This window comes from Pipistrellus hanaki, assembly GCF_964339955.1.
Source record: "Pipistrellus hanaki genome assembly, chromosome: X".
Classification (NCBI taxonomy): Eukaryota; Metazoa; Chordata; class Mammalia; order Chiroptera; family Vespertilionidae; genus Pipistrellus; species Pipistrellus hanaki.
The window spans coordinates 233103-252292 of NC_140524.1; the positions used below are offsets into that span (position 1 = coordinate 233103).

The 19190-nt window shown below is 38.6% G+C and overlaps 1 protein-coding gene across 1 annotated transcript in view; it reads left to right on the forward strand.

Annotated features, from left to right (window-relative positions):
• Positions 1-14935: 14935 nt before the first annotated feature.
• OTC (ornithine transcarbamylase) overlaps positions 14936-19190 on the forward strand; it is a 51630-nt gene continuing 47375 nt past the window's right edge. Inside the window, exon 1 of the mRNA XM_084870686.1 lies at positions 14936-15190. Coding sequence (XP_084726812.1) covers positions 15114-15190 — 77 coding nt within the window. The 5' untranslated portion in view covers positions 14936-15113. The remainder of the gene's footprint in view (positions 15191-19190) is intronic.

Here is a 19190-nt window from a genome sequence, read left to right on the forward strand (position 1 = left end):
TAGGGCAACGGAGGAGGAGCTTATGGCGTGAGGGGAGGCGGGGCGAGGGAGGTGGGGCGAGGGAGGCGGGGCGAGGGAGGCGGGGCGAGGGAGGCGGGGCGAGGGGAGGGGAGGCGGGGCGAGGGGAGGCGGGGCGAGGGAGGCGGGGCGAGGGGAGGCGGGGCGAGGGAGGCGGGGCGAGGGGAGGGGAGGCGGGGCGAGGGAGGCGGGGCGAGGGAGGCGGGGCGAGGGGAGGCGGGGCGAGGGGAGGCGGGGCGAGGGGAGGTGGAATTGTTAGGAAGGGAGCAGAGGCTGCGGCAGTTAGTGCGCAGGCTCAGATGCCTCAGCGGCCTGTTGGAAGTACCTGCGCGTGCTCTGCTGGTTCAGAGGGGAGAAGCGACCACACCGCGCAGTGATGCTTGGGAGTGCTCAAGTTGAACTCTGGTAGAGGAGGTTATGGCCCCGCATGGACCCTGGATAGTGTCAATGTAATGAATCACCTGCTCTCACACTAGCTCTGCGACACAGGCAAACATCAACGCACAACTGTAATACTAATAATGGCGGCTATTTCTAACTAAATGAGATAGGCAGTTTGTTAAACATCCTATATCGTGTATTGTGCCAAATCCTGGCATATACTTAATGCTCATGAAATCTTTTTTCTTTTAATCAATCTTTATTGTTCATATTATTACAAAGGTTCATTTCTTTATTAAATAAGTCAGCCCTACTACAACTCCGTATCATAGTTAATGATTCCATTGTTTATGGCTGTGAAGATTATGCAAGGGAGAGCTGGGGAATAATTTAGCCAGTCCAGCTGTATGCTGAATGGCTCCATTGTGTTTTCCAACAGGAGAAGGCTGAGGTGTACAATCTGTGGCATGAACAGGTTCAAGAGATTTCATCATCAGCAGAACATCATTGTTCTAGAATTTGCCTAAAGATGTTATATTTTTCTTCAGTCAAATCTTAGTTTCCTGTGCATTAACACTTGGCCATCTGACCTGGAGAGCATTATACTAAGTGAAATAAATCAACCAGAGAACTACAAGTATCACATGATCTCACTCATATGTGGAATCCAAGTAACAACATAAACTGATGAACAAAATATAAACAGAGGCATGAAAGCATGAACAGACTGTTGAACCTCAGAGGGAAGGCAGGGGCAGGTGGTGGGAAGAGATCAACCAATGAAATTGTATGCATACCCATATACATCACCCAGGGACACAGACAATAGGGTGGAGAGGGACTGGTTGGGGGGTAGGAGTGGGCTGGAAGAGTTAATGGGAAAAGGAGGACATATATAATACTTTCAACAATAAAGATTAAAAATATAATAAAAAAATAAACACTTGGCTATCATAAAACAGGCACAAAAAGCTATCTTTCAGGACTAGAGTTATGTACATGTGGCAGTTGCAGGCATGGGCTCTAGAATTAGACAAAGTTGGATTCAAGGATCCCTGAATTCCTGTGTGTACAGAAGTGTGTTACTGAATTTTTAAAGGGTGTTTGTTTACATTAAAATTTGGAGGGGAAATTAAACTGTCAAATATGTCAGGGTTTGCCAGTCAGCCCCAGCACATGTGGACTTTAATAACTTTCTCAGTAATCACGCCCAAGGTTAAAATGCAAGGTGAACCTTAGGAAAAACAGTTATAAAGGAAGTTAATATTTCAGAAGGCTTTAGGGTCTTATCAAAATTGATGCATCAGTTTTACTTTAACTCTCTTATCTATATAATTATTTCACCACTTTGATTAAATGAAGCTAAAATTGGCATTGATGAAAAGAAAAAGCACAATCAAAGAAGCAGATAAACAAATAAGTGAATGCAAATAACTCTTAATTATACTCAGTAAAGTTAAGGAATAGTTTCAGGTGTCAACATTAGTTTCTCAAATCAGAGGACAGTGTCAGAATGAAAAAAATATCACAGAATGTTCTGAAAATTGTGGTCAATTTCAAAAATTTTAACACTTTTATATGAGTTTGGTTTCAAAGCAACAAAAAATTCTGGGTTGTAAATATGTTCAGAGCCTCTAATGGAAAACTAATTCTTTGCATCCCTTCATATATCTTTATCATTTTTAGAATCTTACTAACACCCTCAAGCTTTCCCAAACTCTAAGAAATAGGTGGGCTTCTAGATATGGAAGCTATTCCTGGAAAGTTTAAAATGCTATACCAATTGCAATTATACTTTTACTTTATATAGCAAAATATAGCAAAAGCTTTTACTTTAAGTTGATCATTTTTTTCCCCTAAACTACATAATATTATTATTTATACTTTGCCCCCTATCTAACCAAAATTACTTGTATTATTTATCCTCTCTATCCAGTGTCCTGCTGCTATGATGCCTGGTGCATAAAAACAAACACCTGATAGTGATATAAAATAACTAATATATGCAGAAGAGATATGAATAGCACATTCATTGCAGAAAAAGCGCTTATGGGTGAAAGAAGAGTCAGTGGTGTTATTAGAAACGAAGATAATCACTATGCATTATTCTCATATAAACTTTGCAAAATGTATTGCTGATGTCTCCAGAGTAATCTTGGATTCAACTGATTAGGGACACCTACTTTAGAAAATGACAATTTTTTTCATGTCCCTCGTTGCTTTGAACCAACAGGATGCAACTATAAATTTTAACTGGTAAAAAAATAGTAGCCATGGTAGCAAAGAGATTTTATGCATTTATAGAGTCCTTTGTATTTTCAAAGCACTTAGCAATCATTAATTATTTTATCTCGCTACCATCTCAAATGAGATAGGTTGCTTAGCATGGCAGGGTTATAGAAGGAAAACAGTAGCAGACAATAAAATATTAGAAACTTTAAAAGTTAGGCAGTTGAAGTACTGTGGGAGAACAAAGTCTCTGGTTTTCCTATCATTTAGGGGGAAAAGAAAAGAGAGAAGAAAACATTATAGGTCCTCATTGAGACACATTTTTTTTCTTTGTTATTTTTGATTAGTTTAGAGCAGTAATTTCCATTTGATGTGCCTCAAGAATTTTTAAAACATGTAATACCTGACTATTTAGTCAGGGGCACACAAAACACACACACACACACACACACACACACACACACACACAGCCCAAACACAAGAAACAAAAAATGACAACAATCAACAAAATAGCCATCCAGTGTGAATGAATCAAAATACCTATTTTTTTTAGTCAGATAGGCAAAAAATATATTTTTTGGTGTGCTTCAGTAATCCTTCTATATAGTAAAGAGGTAATATGCAAATTAACCTCATGCCATCACAAGATGGCTGCTCCCACAGCGGAGGTGGGGTTCCTGTAATGAGTGATCAGCAGGGGCTCCTGAGGCTGTGCCCCTGCCCAGTGAGGCTTAATAAAGACCTCAGGCCATGCCCCCCACCCAGCAGGGCTTGACGGGGGACTGCAGGCTGCACCCCATGCCCCAGTGCTGGGCCAGGGAACCTGAGGCCACACCCCTCATCCCAGGTGGGGGGACCTGAGGCCTATCCCCACCAGGCATGCACCAGGGACCTGAGGCTATGACCCCCCTGGCACCAGGCCAGGGGATTTGAGGCTGCACCCCCCCCCCCCAGCGTGGCTTGATGGGGGATCTGAGGTTGCACCACCCTCTTGGTGGGGCTTGATAGAGGTGGGGCCAGCCTGGTCTGTATCTCACCCAATGGGGCTGGGTCTGGCTGGGTCTGGATCTTGCATGATTTCGAGGCATACATGGGTGGGCAGGGACTTGACTCTGGTTCCCGTGGTGCATCCCAGACTCTGACAGCAGGAAGATTTTCATATACATTTTACTAATTTTCTTTCATCTGTGATACTTCTATTATAGAGAAAGGGTAAATAGCAATATTAAAATATTTCCTCTCATTAATCCCCTTTTAATGTGCATGAATTTTGTGCACAGGGCCACTAGTTAGTTAATGTGTGCCATCAGTTGAAAAAGGTTGAAAATTGCTGGCTTAGAGGACAATGGTAAAAAAAAAAAAAAAAAAAAAAAAAAAAAAAAAAAAAAAAAAAAAAGCAGAGCACCTCAACACTTTTATTTCTGGAAAAGTGTGTATAATAAGCCAACAACAAAGTGCAATGGAGATGGGGACTCTCACTATATGTACTGATGCTAGTAACTAAGAAAAGCTAACATTTATTGAATACTGATCCAGATATTGTATTCATTATTACATTTCATCTTCACAACAAAGCCATGCAATAGAAGCTGCTATAAGAAAAGCCATAAGAGGAAACTGAGGCTTAGAGAGGCTGAGGAATTTGCTCAAAATAAATAGGCCTTCAACCTTAATTAATTGACTCCCTAAATCCTTGGATTAATTTTTGTTACAGGGCTTCTAGGTGATTTGCTTATTTCTTAATGGTAATACACTGGGTAACAACTGAGGATGATCTGGAAACTATTAACTCCTTGTTTTTCTGAAAGAAAAGATGCTGAACTCAGTTGAAGAATTCTGGAGGATAAAATCAATATGTTATGAGTTCCAATCTTCATGACACAGGGTTCAAATAGTCAACAAAGCTTTAGGAAAATGAGCTTGTTTCTCTCTTGTTTTGGGGACACAATTCTCAGTTTATCTTCTGGCTATGCCCATCTCACAGGCCACAGAATTGTTTGCTCTCAGGGGAAAGCCTTAAGAGAAGAAGGCTGGGTTTAGCTAGTAGTTTAAAATGAAGGCAGAATACTTGCTTTAGTAGATGTTGCCTAATAAAGAAATCATGATCAGATCAAGAGGACTTCCCAAGTACTGTTATATCTGGATAGAGGCACTAACTACAAAGATGATTGTTGGTTTCTTTAAGAAGTAGAAATAGGCAGGGAAAGTATTCATCAAGTAATGATTTTAAGGCATCTAGGATATGTGTACTGTGCTCCAGGGTATAATATTGTCATGAAAACAGTCATTGGAATAGTGCTTCTAGACAAGTCCTAGGCAGTAGGAAGCAATGCCAATAGTCTCACAGGTTCCCCACAACATTCAGATTCTAGTTACCTGGCAATCCTAAGAAGCATTAGGGATGATTATTGAGACACTAGTGAACTTTGAACCTCTGTGAGTTCCCTGTTTGCTTAATGCCTGATAACCTTTATGCACAGCTTGGTCTCTGTGCTTCCCAGGGGAGGAATTGGAATCAGCCTATGGGGTAAGAGATGTCTCTAGGATTCTAAGCTGGAGCTTGTGTAAATAAAAGGGCACACAGGAACGATAACCTCACTTTTTGTACCTCATCTGCCTCTGACACAAAGGTTAGATCATTAACCATATTTATTTACACTTTCCTACTTCATCAAGTGTGTATCTCCTAGTCTTGTCTTCTAATGCCAAAATTTACCAGATCACAAATTAAAAAGCACCACGTATGAAATTTCGAGATTTTTGTCCCTTTGAAAAATTCTAGACTCTGCTTAACATAAACAACTGCCAAAGTAAATGATTAACAGAATAGTTACTTCAACAAAATGTGGTTTATGTGACAAGAAAAAAGAGAAATTGTACTTGAATTTGATGATCATCAAGCATTTCATGCTCTAATTCATAATTTTGCTCTTCATGTAGGACCTTGTTTACCTTCTTTACATGTCTCATATGAAAGGGTATGGTAGGAAAAGGGGATCAGAGGGGATCAGAGATAATCTTCACTGATTTCACAATATCCCTGAAGGCTGGCATGTTTAAACAAATACCTAGCAGTGATGTAGCAAGAAAACACCCTAAATCAATATTTTGACAAATCCCCATTATCATCTGTTAATTAAAAAGTAAATTTCGAATTGTCTATAAAGCTGGAGCTCTGTGGGTAACATATATACAAGTGAGGGTTTACTTTATTCTCATAATTCTAGTTTATTTCCTTTTGCCACTTTCTGTGAAGAGCCATGCCATGTAATATATTCTTTATTTAATTAAAAAATATATTTTATTGATTTTTTTACAGAGAGGAAGGGAGAGGGATAGAAAGTTAGAAACATCGATGAGAGAGAATCATCAACTAGCTGCCTCCTGCACACCCCCAACTGGGGATGTGCCTGCAACCAATGTACATGCTCTTGACCGGAATCGAACATGGGACCTTTCAGTCCACAAATCGATGCTCTATCCACTGAGCCAAACCGGTTTCAGCTAATAATACATTCTTACAATTGGACACAGGTTTACAGTTTCTTAAGGGGTCCAGAGACATTAACACAAAACGATTTTGGATTCTTCAACAAGTTGTATATGACCTAGGATATAAAGGGCTCTTAAGCAAAGAGAAATTAGATATCATATGCCACCATAAAAAAAATCTCAACCTGAAACTACACTTTGAACAAATTTAACTCAATATGGATCATAGATCTAGATGGAACTGTAGGGTATAAAACTTTCAGAAGACATAGCAGAAAATCTTTGTGATCTTGGTTAGGCAAAGAGTTCATAGACATAGCATCAGCATTTTAATTCATAAAAAAAGAGTGGTAAATTGAATGTGATCAAAATTTAAAACTTTTGCTCTGCAAAATACACTACCAAGTAAATGAAAAGGCAAATTACAGACTGGGAGAAAATATTTGCAAATTACACATATAATAATGGTCTTTTGCCTAGAATATATAAAGAACTCTCAAAATTAAAAAATAAGAAATAAAAAGCTCAATTAAAAACTAAATCTGGGAGAACCAAGATGGCAGCATAGGTATATGCCAGTATGAGCTACCTCCCTCAACCACATCAAAATTACAACTAAAATACAGAACAACCATCATTCAGAACCACCTGAAAGTTGGCTGAATGGAAGTCCTGTAGCTAAAGAAGAAGAAAGCACACCAAGACTGGTAGGAGACAAAAGGTGCTGAACAGCCTGGTCTGATACCCACATGTGGAATTTTTAATCAGGGGCTATATCTCCAAGACCTCCCATGAGAAGCAAGGAGTCCCAGCAATATGCCACACCCACATCCCAGGGTTCCAGAGCTGGGAAGAGAAGTCCTTAAAACCAGTGGGGATTATGGCTGAGTGACACGGAGGCTGGTGGAGTCCCACATGCTCCTCTTAAAAGGGCCAGCACATGAACTTACACAGTATTGCTTCTCCTGAGCTCCAGCACTGGGCAGTGGCTTTGGGGAAATCCAGCGACATATGGGGAGGAAGTGAAGTGTCTGGTATCAGGGCAGGATTTTGGGGGCAGCTTTATTGCAGGCAGGGATGCTCACAGGGATCATTGTTCCTATGCGGGGAACAATGCAGAACTGTTCTTGCAGAGCTGACTTGCAGCCATGTCTGAATTTCCATCAGTGTGGCCTACACTGTTTGCTCCAGCCTGGTGATTCCCTGAGACTCCATTCCATCCAATTTTCAGGCCTGCCCAAGCTGTTTGCAGCTGTTTTTCCATATGAATGGCCTATCCTGGCTCAGGCTTAAGACTTTCATGAAATTCTCAAACAAGTAGCAGCCAGCACCAGTGTGCCTCGTACTTATCAGTAAGAGGCCCAAGACCCAGCACTAGCATCAGCCTGCCTTGATTCAAAGCTTGTCCTCACCTGGGTACTTCTAAGCCCTGTACAAGTAGCAGCCATCTGCAGATCATTCTGTAGCTCCTTCCTAGTGGCCCAAGGCAGTGGCTGACTTTGCAACTCCCAGGAGGCCCCAGAGCCAGTGCACCCAGTGGACAAGTTCAGACCACACCAAATTACAATTCTACACATCCATAAGTGGCACACTCAAGAGGCAGACTCAGTAAGCATCAAAACCTCATTGAAGCAAGTCCTCTTCTGTATTGATATCTCCTGCACAGAGCTCTCCCACTGTAGTCACAGCTGGTCCTCACAGCCAGTTGTACTTCAGGTCACTTCTTCCCAGTGATGCCAAAAGTAATTAAGGCTCAAATACAACAAGACTGTGCACACAGCCTACACAGGACTACACCTAGAGTGCCCAGCTCAGGTGACAGGGGAGACTGAGCTACTGGGTCTTACAGGACACCTGCTACACAAGGCCACTCTACTAATTACAGGAGACATAGAAGCTCTACCCAATACATAGAAATAAACACAGAGAAGCAGACAAAATGTGGAGACAAAGAAACATGTCGCAAATGAAAGATATGGAAGCAAGCAAACTACTGGATACAGAGTTCAAAACAATAATTATAAGGTTACTCAAAGATCTTAATGAGAGTTTCAAGGGACTTAATGAGAGCTTCAAGAGAATTAATGAGAGCGTCAAGGGATTTTGTGAGACTTTGAAGGATCTTAGTGAGAATGTCAAAGACATGAAAAAGGATCAGTCAGAAATTAAGCATACACTAACTTAAATAAAGAATAATTTATAGGGATTCAACAGTAGAGTAGAGGATTCCAAGAATCAAATAAGTGATTTGGAATGTGAGGAAGAAAAACAAAACAAAAACAAACACCCAACCAGAAGAGAACAAAGGAAAAAGAACCCTAAAATATGTAGATAGTGTAAGGAGTCTCTGGGACAACTCCAAGCATACCAACATTTGCATTATGGGGGTGGGGGACAGTAGAAGAGAGAGAGCAAGATATTGAAAACCTATTCGAAGAAATAATGACATAAAACTTTCCCTATCTGGTGAAAGAAATAGATTTACAAGTCCAGGAATCACAGACAGTCCCAATTAAGAGGAACCCAAAGAGGCCACATCAAGTCACATAATAATTAAAATGCCAAGGGCTAAGGACAAAGAGAGAATATTAAAAGCAGCAAGAGAAAAACAGTTAGTTACCTACAAGGGAGCACAGATGATTTCTCAATAGAAACTTTGCAGGCCAGAAGTGAGTGGCAAGAAATATTCCAAGTGATGAGTAGCAAGGACCTATAATCAAGATTACTTTACACAGCAAAGATCTTGTTTAGAACTGAAGATAAAGAGCTTCACAGACAAGAAAAGCTAAAGGAGTTCATCACCACCAAACCAGTATTACATGAAATGTTGAAGGGTATTCTTTAAGAAGAGGAAGAAGAAGAAATAGACACAAATTATGAACAATAAAGTGGCAATAAATACATATCAACAATTGAATCAAAAAATAAAAATAAATGAACAAGAAATCTAATGAAAAAATAAACCAATGAATAAAATAAAACTAGAGGCATGGAAACATGGAACAGACTGAAGAATATCAGAGGGAGGAGAAAGTTGGGGGATGGAAAGAAATTACCAAAGAACATAAATGCATATATGCATTATGTATGGTCACAGACAATAGGGTGGTAGAAGGGGGCAGTGGGGGGAAAAAGACGGACATCTGTAATACTCTCAACAATAAAGATTTAAAATAAAAAAGAATTTGATTAGGCCTAAAAAATAAAAATAAAAATAATTTGGCCAATGATTTAACAGACACTTCACCAAAGAAGATATATGGATGGCATATAAACACAAAGAAAGATGCTTAAAATTGTTAGCCTATAAGAAAATACAAACTAAAACCACAACTAAAAACTACTACATACCTATATGAATGGCAACTATGAAAAACAATAATTCCAAGTGCTGATAAGGATTCAGAGCAATTGGGAGAACTATAAAATAATATAGCCACTTGGGAAAATATTTTGGCTGTTTCTTCTAAAGGTATACATATACTTACCATATAATCCAGCCTAAAATTAAAAACAACAAAACATATTAAGTATATTAATTTAACCAAAATATATTTTAAAAGGAGATAATGAGAATATTGTTTCCATTTACAGATAAGACTTGCCCAAGGTCATTTAATGAATAAATGATATGTTTTGAACTAGAACTACATCTCTCAAGGACATTATTCTCTATCTGTTGTTACATGAGAAATAAACCTCCCAAAACCTAAGCTAAATTATGTATCAGCATGCATTTGGTTGCAAATTACAAAAACCACAATTCAGAATGACTTAAAGAAAAAGGACATTTATTATTTTACATAACAAGGTGTCCAGTGGTTAGAAGAGTCATGAGGTTAGTTGATTTTGCAACTAAATGATGTAATAAATGACCAAGGTTCCTTTCTTCTTCCACTCTGTCAAACCATAGCTTCATTCTAAGGCTGTTTCTCTTCATGATTACAGTATGGCTACTTGTCTCAGACAGGAATATGTGCTTCCCTGTTCATATCCAGTGAAAGACAGAACACCAGCAACAATCTCACAGAGCTTGTAACTAAAGTATAAATGCTTTGGTTTTGCAGGGACTTAAAGACTTCAGACAGGCAGCTATAAAAAGTACTTATGTAATTAAAAACATTCTGAGCTAAACAGAGCTTCCCACTTCAATAACAGCCATACTAGTATGAGTATGTCTTATTTGTACAGAGCTCAGATTGGCGATAGATCTTTGGCAATAGCCACGTTAAGGCTCTTAGACACTGTACTTCATTTGGTGAGCATATTAAAGTTTCCCAAGCAGTGTAATAGATCATTTATAAAATCTTCAGTTGAAGAGTCAAGGACTCTGAGGATCTTAGAGGAGTCAAGTGACTTAGACAAATTGACCATCAGTTAGTGACCTAGCCAGAGGTCACATTTGATCTTCAAACATCCTTCTCATAATTCTTTCCTTTACATCACATTGATTCTCTCTTCAGTGCTTAGATTTCACTAGGGAGACACAGTAGCAATTTCAAGGAAATATTGCAAGTCCATAATGATGATCACAAGCTCTATATGTCAGGACACTTACATTGTTTTTATCACCCAATTTGGCTATTTGGAATTTTAGACTCAAATGTGATAGCACAAACTTAAAAATCCTGGAGTCTCATTAACTTTTCCATCTCCCTTCTTTCAACATTCAATTAACTGTTCAGATAGGTGAATTCTAATCCCTAAATCTCTCTTGCATCCATCCCCTGCTTTCTATTTCCACAATATATGCTCAGGCCCTTATAATATAGTATCTTCCATCTCTTTGTCTCCATTTTCTCCACAATGTACTTCTTACACAATGGTGCTCTATTAGTGCTTTGAAAACACAATGCAGATAATGACATATCCTTGTCTGCCCCTAAAACTTTATTAATATTTCTTTGACTATAGATTAAATTTGTAACTTCATAATATGGCTTTCTAAGGCCCTCAACAATCTGACTTCAATATTCCTTCTTGAATCTTGAGAAAATCCTCCTTTCTGGATGGAGGTTATAGTCAGTGATGTACTAGAGCCAGTTCACAATGGCTTGCAAGAGCCAGTCTTATACCTCTCTTCTCAATTCTGTGTTCAGTAATGTCACTATGGTAGCTTAAAGCTGACCATTGCGTGGTAGGAACTTTTACACAAGATAAATCAGTCAATGCTGCAAATCAAAGCATTTTTTCTTTTTGAGGAGCTGGTTATTAAACATTTATCAGCACATCACCAGTTGCACAGTAACCAGAACTAAATATGACAGTGAGGGTTCCTTATGATAAGGGGACAAAGATGTTGACACTGAAATTCCAGGTACCAAATCAGAGCTAAGAGGGCTTAAGAGAAGAGAATAAGAAGAGAAGCAAGGGAGCATAGAAAAAATGTTGAGAAGGTAGACTTGGGAAAAGATTGAGTTCCCATAGAAGCAGACATTGATTTGAGTTCAAGTGGTTTATTGGGAAGATAATCCAAAGAAGCACTGGTAGGGGAGTGAGGTAGTGACACTATGAAGGGAAGACAGCTAATACAGGGCACATTTAAAAATATATATTTTTTATTAATGTCATAGGGGAAGGAAGAGGGAGAGAGAGATATAAACATCAATGATGAGAGGATCATTGATTGGCTGGCTTCTGCACGCCCCACATTGGGGATCAAGCCTGCAACCCAGGCATGTGCTCTTGACCAGGAATCGCACCTGGGACCTTTCAGTCCACAGGCCGATGCTCTATTCACTGAGCCAAACCAGCTAGGGCAATACAGGTCACATTGATGAGCAGGTTTCTACTGTGGGGAATTGAGGCCCAGTTCCACTGGAGATCTTTGGGAGAGTGAGTAAAACATGCCCTATGGTTGCCCACACAAGGATGAGGTAGACACTGTGGTTGCTATCCAAAGGTAGACAGCTGTGGTTGCTTGCATAAAAAGACAAAGTTATGTAGGGAAAGACAATGCAAAGGGGATGTGAATAAGACATAGATACTCATGGTTTTCTGGTGTTTAAAAAAAATAATTTTCTTGGTGGTGGCATGGCCTCATTTAAGTGGTAAATGATGGCATTGATCTATACTTCCAATTATGAATCATTTGTTGCTACTCCACACACCCTATTTGTTCCTTCCTCTGGATCTACTCTTAAATTCCTTCCTTTCTTGTAATATCCCTTTGTTGGTCCCTCTAGTTTGACAATTTCCTAATTCTTCCCAGTACATCAAGGATTAGTGCCACCTTCTCCAAGAACTCCATCTAACCCCTACTCTAACTCCTGATGCTGGAAGCTGGATGAGGAGCAAGCCAAGCTGGAGGTCCCATTGGGGCCTGAAGCAAGGGAGCAGGGAACAAGCCCCTACCTTGGTTAGAATGTATGGGGTCAGAAGAGACATACAGAAGTTTTGCTGTGGAGTCATTTCAAATGGTATTCCATGTGAGAAGGGACTAATTACTCCTACTTATCACCATATCCCTTCGAGCCCACCCATCATATAGACCTAGCCTATCGTGGTTACATAATTGTTTGCAGCAGAGAAATGTGAGTAAATGAAGGTCTGGATGGACAAAGGGAACTAGGTAGGGAGCAAACCTGGCAGGTGAAGAGGAATTAGAGGAGTCATGGAATAGAGGATCAATGATAAATCTTTTTTTTAATATATATTTTTTTATTGATTTTTCACAGAGAGGAAGAGAGAGGGATAGAGAGTTAGAAACATCGATGAGAGAGAATCATCGATCAGCTGCCTCTTGCACACCCCCTACTGGGGATATGCCCGCAACCAAGGTACATGCCCTCAACCGGAATCGAACCCGGGACTTTTCAGTCTGCAGGCCGATGCTCTATCCACTGAGCCAAACCGGTCCCGGCAATGATAAATCTTAATAAGTGTTTTTTCCACATGTGACAAAGATTTCAGTTGAGATGTATTTTGAGATTCAGTGAAATTGCCTTTAACCTCATCCCACTTGTGAAGTAGCTCTCCTCTTCCAATATCTATGAAGGTTATGGGTGGTTTAGGTTTTATTTTTAATCCTTCTGGTGGACTGAGTGCCTACCTTCATAGAATTACAAGGGTTTGTGAAATTGCTTTGACATCTCAGAAGTGCTGCCCACATTCCTTACTACAGCACTTCAGATACTTTTTGATTTCCCCCCAAACATCATTGTTCATGTGTTGTCTGTGTAAGTAGCACAGTTGACTGAATATATGGACTTTACATTAGCATGCAGTTTGACCTCTTCTCCCTCAGTCTCCCTGCAAACATTGTTTCCTTCCCTGTATTACATAGACTAATTTTGTTCTCTGAATCCTATCCAACAACTGGCCAATTTTGCCTCTTAAACAGTGCTTAATGGTCTATTCAAGCAAAGTATCAATCCGTGCTCTCAATCAGAGCATTCACTGTATAACTTCTTATCCCTATGCCTTTGCCACTGCCTGAAATATTCTTTCCAGAGCAGGAGACTTGGCAAAGGTTTGGAAATTTTGGTCTTTCTCGCTCTTTATCCCACACCAGCCTCTGTAAGTAGAAGGAAATCTTGTCTGGATTTATTTCCTGATGATATTAATTATGACATCACAACCATCCATGCCCTTGAAGTGGCCATAGTTGGTTTTTAAAAAACATTTTTCTTGTATTACATAAACTTCTAGCAAGTACTTATCTGAGTTTGCTAAAGTTGAATAAATTGACCAGAAGAGGCAGCTCCTACCCCTTTCCCTCTTCCCCTGCCTCCTTCCCTTTCCAGCTTAAAGCATTTCCCCTTTCCTATGATGTGGTAGTACTTCCTCTGGACCTCTTCTATGGGCTCCTGTTATGGATATTTAGTTACAAATCTTATCATCCTAATTGAACTATAAATTCTGCAAAGATGAAATCATCTTCATCCTCCAAAATTCAAGCCTAAACAAGTATCTAACAAAGAATAGATTTTTTTTTTTGTTTTTTAAAAACATTTTACTGATTTTTTACAGAGAGGAGGAGAGAGGGATAGATAGTTAGAAACATCGATGAGAGAGAAACATCGATCAGCTGCCTCTTGCGCACCCACTACTGGGGATGTGCCCGCAACCAAGGTACATGCCCTTGACCGGAATTGAACCTGGGACCTTTCAGTCCGCAGGCCGACGCTCTATCCACTGAGCCAAACCGGTTTGGCACCAAGAATAGATTTTGAAAACATCCAATTTGTAAGTGTAGGTGGATGAATTAATGTGAAGCTTTGAATGGCCCCTTAGTGATATGGAGAGGATGCTAGGGGAGAAGCATATGGAATTACCCTCCCCACTTGTACTGATTCTGAGTTCCTGCTGTAATTAATAGGCATCTACTGATTTATTGAAGACGTGCTATGTGCAAGACACGATGGGACTTCCAGCTTCTTGCCATGAAAAAAATAAAACAAATAATAAATAAAATAAAGTTAAAACTAAAAGCTTCCAGGGCACTTCTTTCTGTACTTCTTTCCATTTGTTTTTTATGTAAATGCTTGGAATTAGAGATAGGAAGATGATACCACTGGAAATATTGAGGGCTGTCATGTCTACTTCTGGGTTTTGGCCCTGCCAATTCACATTTTCCTGAATGAGTTATTTATATGTGTCTTCACACCAGGTAGCACTTCAGTGCCTTGCATATATTACATGCTCAGTGAGTTCTTGTCAATTAATTTTGTATAAGTATGTGACAGCATAAATATATTATAAAAATAAGAAGTCTGGGCACCAAAATAATCAGGACTTTTTCTAAAAAAACAAAAACAAAAACCAAACAACCCTGCAGTGGTGATAAAACTTGGCTTAAAGTTCAAATACCCCTGAACTCTGCCCTGCAATCTCTCTAAACAGAGGGATTTGATAAGGTAGTTGAAGTATAATATTACCTTTGCTCTTTCACTGCAGTCGAAAGCACTTTTAGCTTTTGAGTGGACCCCACTGACTACTTTGGTGAAGCATTTTCAGACGCATAGAATCGTCCTTTCCACTAGCAAAAGAAGATGCTGTTTAATTTCAGGATCCTGTTGAACAATGCAGCTCTTAGAAATGGTCAGAGGTTTGTGGTTCGAAATTTTCGGTAAGTGACAATGGCCAGAGATTTGAGTCTGATTTAGGAACCGTGTTGATAAATGGACTTTATTTATTCTGCAGAGGAGTGCAGCTCAAAAGGACTCTTTTTTGCCAGGTTTGACCCTTAGAGACAGTTGTCTCTAATTCCAATTGAGCTTTCATTGCTCAGTCTCCTGTAATCAGATTTCATCTTCTGTTGGGAGTGGGGAGACTAACTGTGGCAGATATAACAAACTAAATATTCTCGACATCTTCTATTTGTGTACATTCTAAATGAACAACTGGCTGAAGAAAATTAAAGGCACTAGTTTACATAGGGCCTTCAGTTTGTATTTGGGTTTGCTTGAAAATAATAAATCAGTCTAGTACATAGGGATTAATCACTTCTTTAAAAGAACAGACTCCAAATTGCAACTTGATTAATATTTACAAATCTGCTGTAAAGGAGCCTTGTGTGTGATGAGGAGAATAATTCTTTTAAAAATAAAATCCAAGTTTGATATCTATTCCTGAAATTCTTGGTAACATGTGTAAAGGAGGCTGTCTCCACTGGATTCATTATAAAAGCTACACCCAACTTACAGCCATGGAGCACAAGGTGGAAAATGGTGAGAAGGGTGTTGAGCTAGCTGTGTAAGTAAGGTCATCAAATGTGGACCTTGTTCCCAGAAAGTTTCTAGATTATCCATAACACATTAACAATCAGAGAGAATTTCCCCAGGGCCTCTTTACAACCTAAACGAACCTTAAAACAAATTTAATGACTTCTTAAAGGAGTAAGCGTCTAGTCTGAAGTTTCTTCCCACTGTTAGGAAGTGAGCCTGTGATAGTGGCCCTTGGCTTCCCTTCTCTGGGTCACCTCACAATTCTGAACTCTCTGGACTTCATCTCTTCTTTGGTGAATATAAAACTCTCAGAAGATAGAATGTGATTGTAAATTAAGTTCATAGTATTAGAACTAAGTGGGACCTCAGAGCCACAAAATAATGCCTTCTCTTAATATATAGATAAAGTAAATGAAGTCCAGAGAGATTATGAGGTTTACCAGTTAGTATCAGAATTATACCATATATACAAGAATCTGAAGGAAAACTCAGGTTTTTGGGTTTCAAGAACTATGTTCAAGGCCTGGCACCACCTCTTGTTGGTTATATAAACTTGAGCAAGTGGCTAAATGTTTCTGTGATGTCAATTCACTTATAAAATTGGAAAGATAATAATATCTGTTCTGCTTCCACCACAGAGTAGTTCATTCATTTACTAAATATGTATTGAGCACTCACTTTGTGCAACAAGCAAGATGTTAGAGATCCAGTGGTAAATAAGGTAAATAAGATATTTCATTCCAGACACATGAAGTCACAGTCTACTGATAACCAGTGAGAAAACTATAAAATGATAAATGTCCATTATTTTATTATTCCATCTCACTGACTTACATCATATAAAAATGTGATGAAATTTTATTCCACTGTTTTGAACAAAGAATCATCACTGAGCTGAAGGCAATCAACTGAATGAATAACCAAAGTTTGGAACTTATATTCTCCTTTGAAAAGTGCAGTAAGATTTTTAATGCCCTGGCCAGTTTTGCTCAGTGGATAGAGCATCAGCCCTCATATTGAAGGGTCCCAGGTTCGATTCCAGTGAAGGACAGGTAACTGGGTTTCAGGCTTGATCCCTGGCCCTGGTTGGGGTGTGTGCAGGAGGCAACCAATCAATGTGTCTCTCTCACATTGATGTTGCTCTCTCTCTGTCTTTCCCCTTCCCTTCCACTCTTTCTAAAAACCAATGGAAAAATATCCTCAGGTGAGAATTAAAAAAAATTAAAAAAATAAAAGGATGAAATATATTCATTAAAATAATTATCACAGGTTATATTTTTGCAAAACCTCTTCAAAATATTTGGACTTTTTGATATTTACTAATATTCTAAAATATTCCAACCTCCCACCACACTTACCCATCTCTCTTGGGAAAAGTGTAAAGTCCTTGCTACAAAACCTACCATGTGAGTTTACCACTAGAGAGTAATAGAAAATATGTAGTTAGGATTTGGCAATGCCACAAAATAGAGACTGCACAGTTTTGAAGTGAGCTGCCGTATCACTATAGACACGATAAAATAATAGCTTAAATGAGCTATTATTTATCCACACTGGCTCCTGGATCAATAATTTTTAGTCAATTATTATTATTATTATTATTATTATTATTATTTTACAAAATCAATAGGATCAGATACCACAACTGCTGAAAACACCCAATCCATAGGCTTTTCATCTCAAAAACAAGGCTCCAGAGCCTGGCTATGTTTGAATAATAGACAGTGTCCTATGATTTGTTGCCTATTAAGGAAACCACTTACATAGTTTAAAGAAACCACTAAAAAATCTTTTTATCAGAGAAGACAAATTTGTAAGTGCAGTTCAATTTCATCTCATAAATAGAAATATCTTCAGAGAATATTGAACTAAGCCACCCAATTCTGTAGAGATTATGGATTGGAGCTGGAGGTGACTGGCTTTCAGGTTATTTCATTCCAGACCTCTCTACAGGCTTACATAAATTATTATGCTCCTTTCATCCAACACTCATGCCCATCTATACACATAAAGACACAGATGAAACAATTACAGTCGATTCATGTTTTTATGTAGAGGAGATAAAATAGCCCCCTTTATTCACATTTTGTCATAACTAAAATGAATGGCTTTTTAAAAACATATTTCCTGACTTCAGAAAACTATAGGAATAAAGCATGAAACCAGGAATGGAATGAGATCATGTTTCCCTTAGTCAACAATAGAATTTGGGTTTATTTCTAATTTTTTATTTTTAATAACATAGTAATTTAACTAAGATAAAAGAAAGTAGAGGCAACCATAGATTTTTCAGCATTGTTTTTCCAGTCCTTTAATAGTAGGTTTGCAAAAAGCTAACCATCATCTCAGTCTTCAATTTTTAGATGAGGAAAATATCACAACATTTTAGAATGCTGACAATCTAAGGCACAGGTGTCAAACACTAGGCCCGCGGGCCAAATCCAGCCCGCCAGGCCTTGCAATGTGGCCCGCACTGCGCTGTCATCACTGCACTCCGCTGTCAGTTTATGACATTGTCAGTTTATGACTGTTCAGTAAACCATTCAGCCCGCGATTTAGGCTGGATTTTAGATTTTGGCCCCTTCTCTGATTGAGTTCGACACCCCTAATCTAAGGTATTTTAGAAACCACCTAGTCACCAATTACCAATAGTAATTTATATCACAAGTGAGTATATGGTATATGGAAACAGTAAGAAAGGTTTCAAGTAATTTTTTGTTAAATTATTATTGTTGTTAATAAAGAAATTTAGAAATAATCCATGCTTTTTTTTTTTTTCCAAATTAGTAGGATCAGATTCAAGAGTTTTGTGAAAATAAAGTCACTCTTCTTTGCATGTATTGTAATATGCCTTCTTGAGATAGAAAGGGATAGAATTAAATTTAGGCCACTGAGAATTCAATGAGTCCAATATAGCCATGGCAAATCTTGTCTTTATGAACTAACTTCATTAATATTGTGGAAGACAAAGACACAAAATATTACTGACTTTTAGTATATTTTCTTAATTTTTCAGATGAGAAATTGAGGTCAAAGTTGGGAAATTATCTTCCTAAGGACATAGTTGAACTAGAACTAGAATTTAAATATTTAAAATCTCTACTCTATTCATTCTACAGCTATGATTATTTTGATCCTTTTAAATTGATCAAGTTGGCCAATGTACTCTTGCACAACATCCTTTTTTTAGGTATAGCCAAAAATATATCAGTAACAGCAAAAATAACAACAAAAAAGAAAATATGCCTTAATTTTTGTATCAATCTGTAATGTTAAAGTAATACCAAAATTTCAGCCATAGGGGCCATTGATCCTCTCTTATGCTTCCAAAAGCTAATCTTTATCGTAAAGTCTCCACAGTGATCAAAATATCATTGAACTCTGAATTTTTTCCTACCCTGG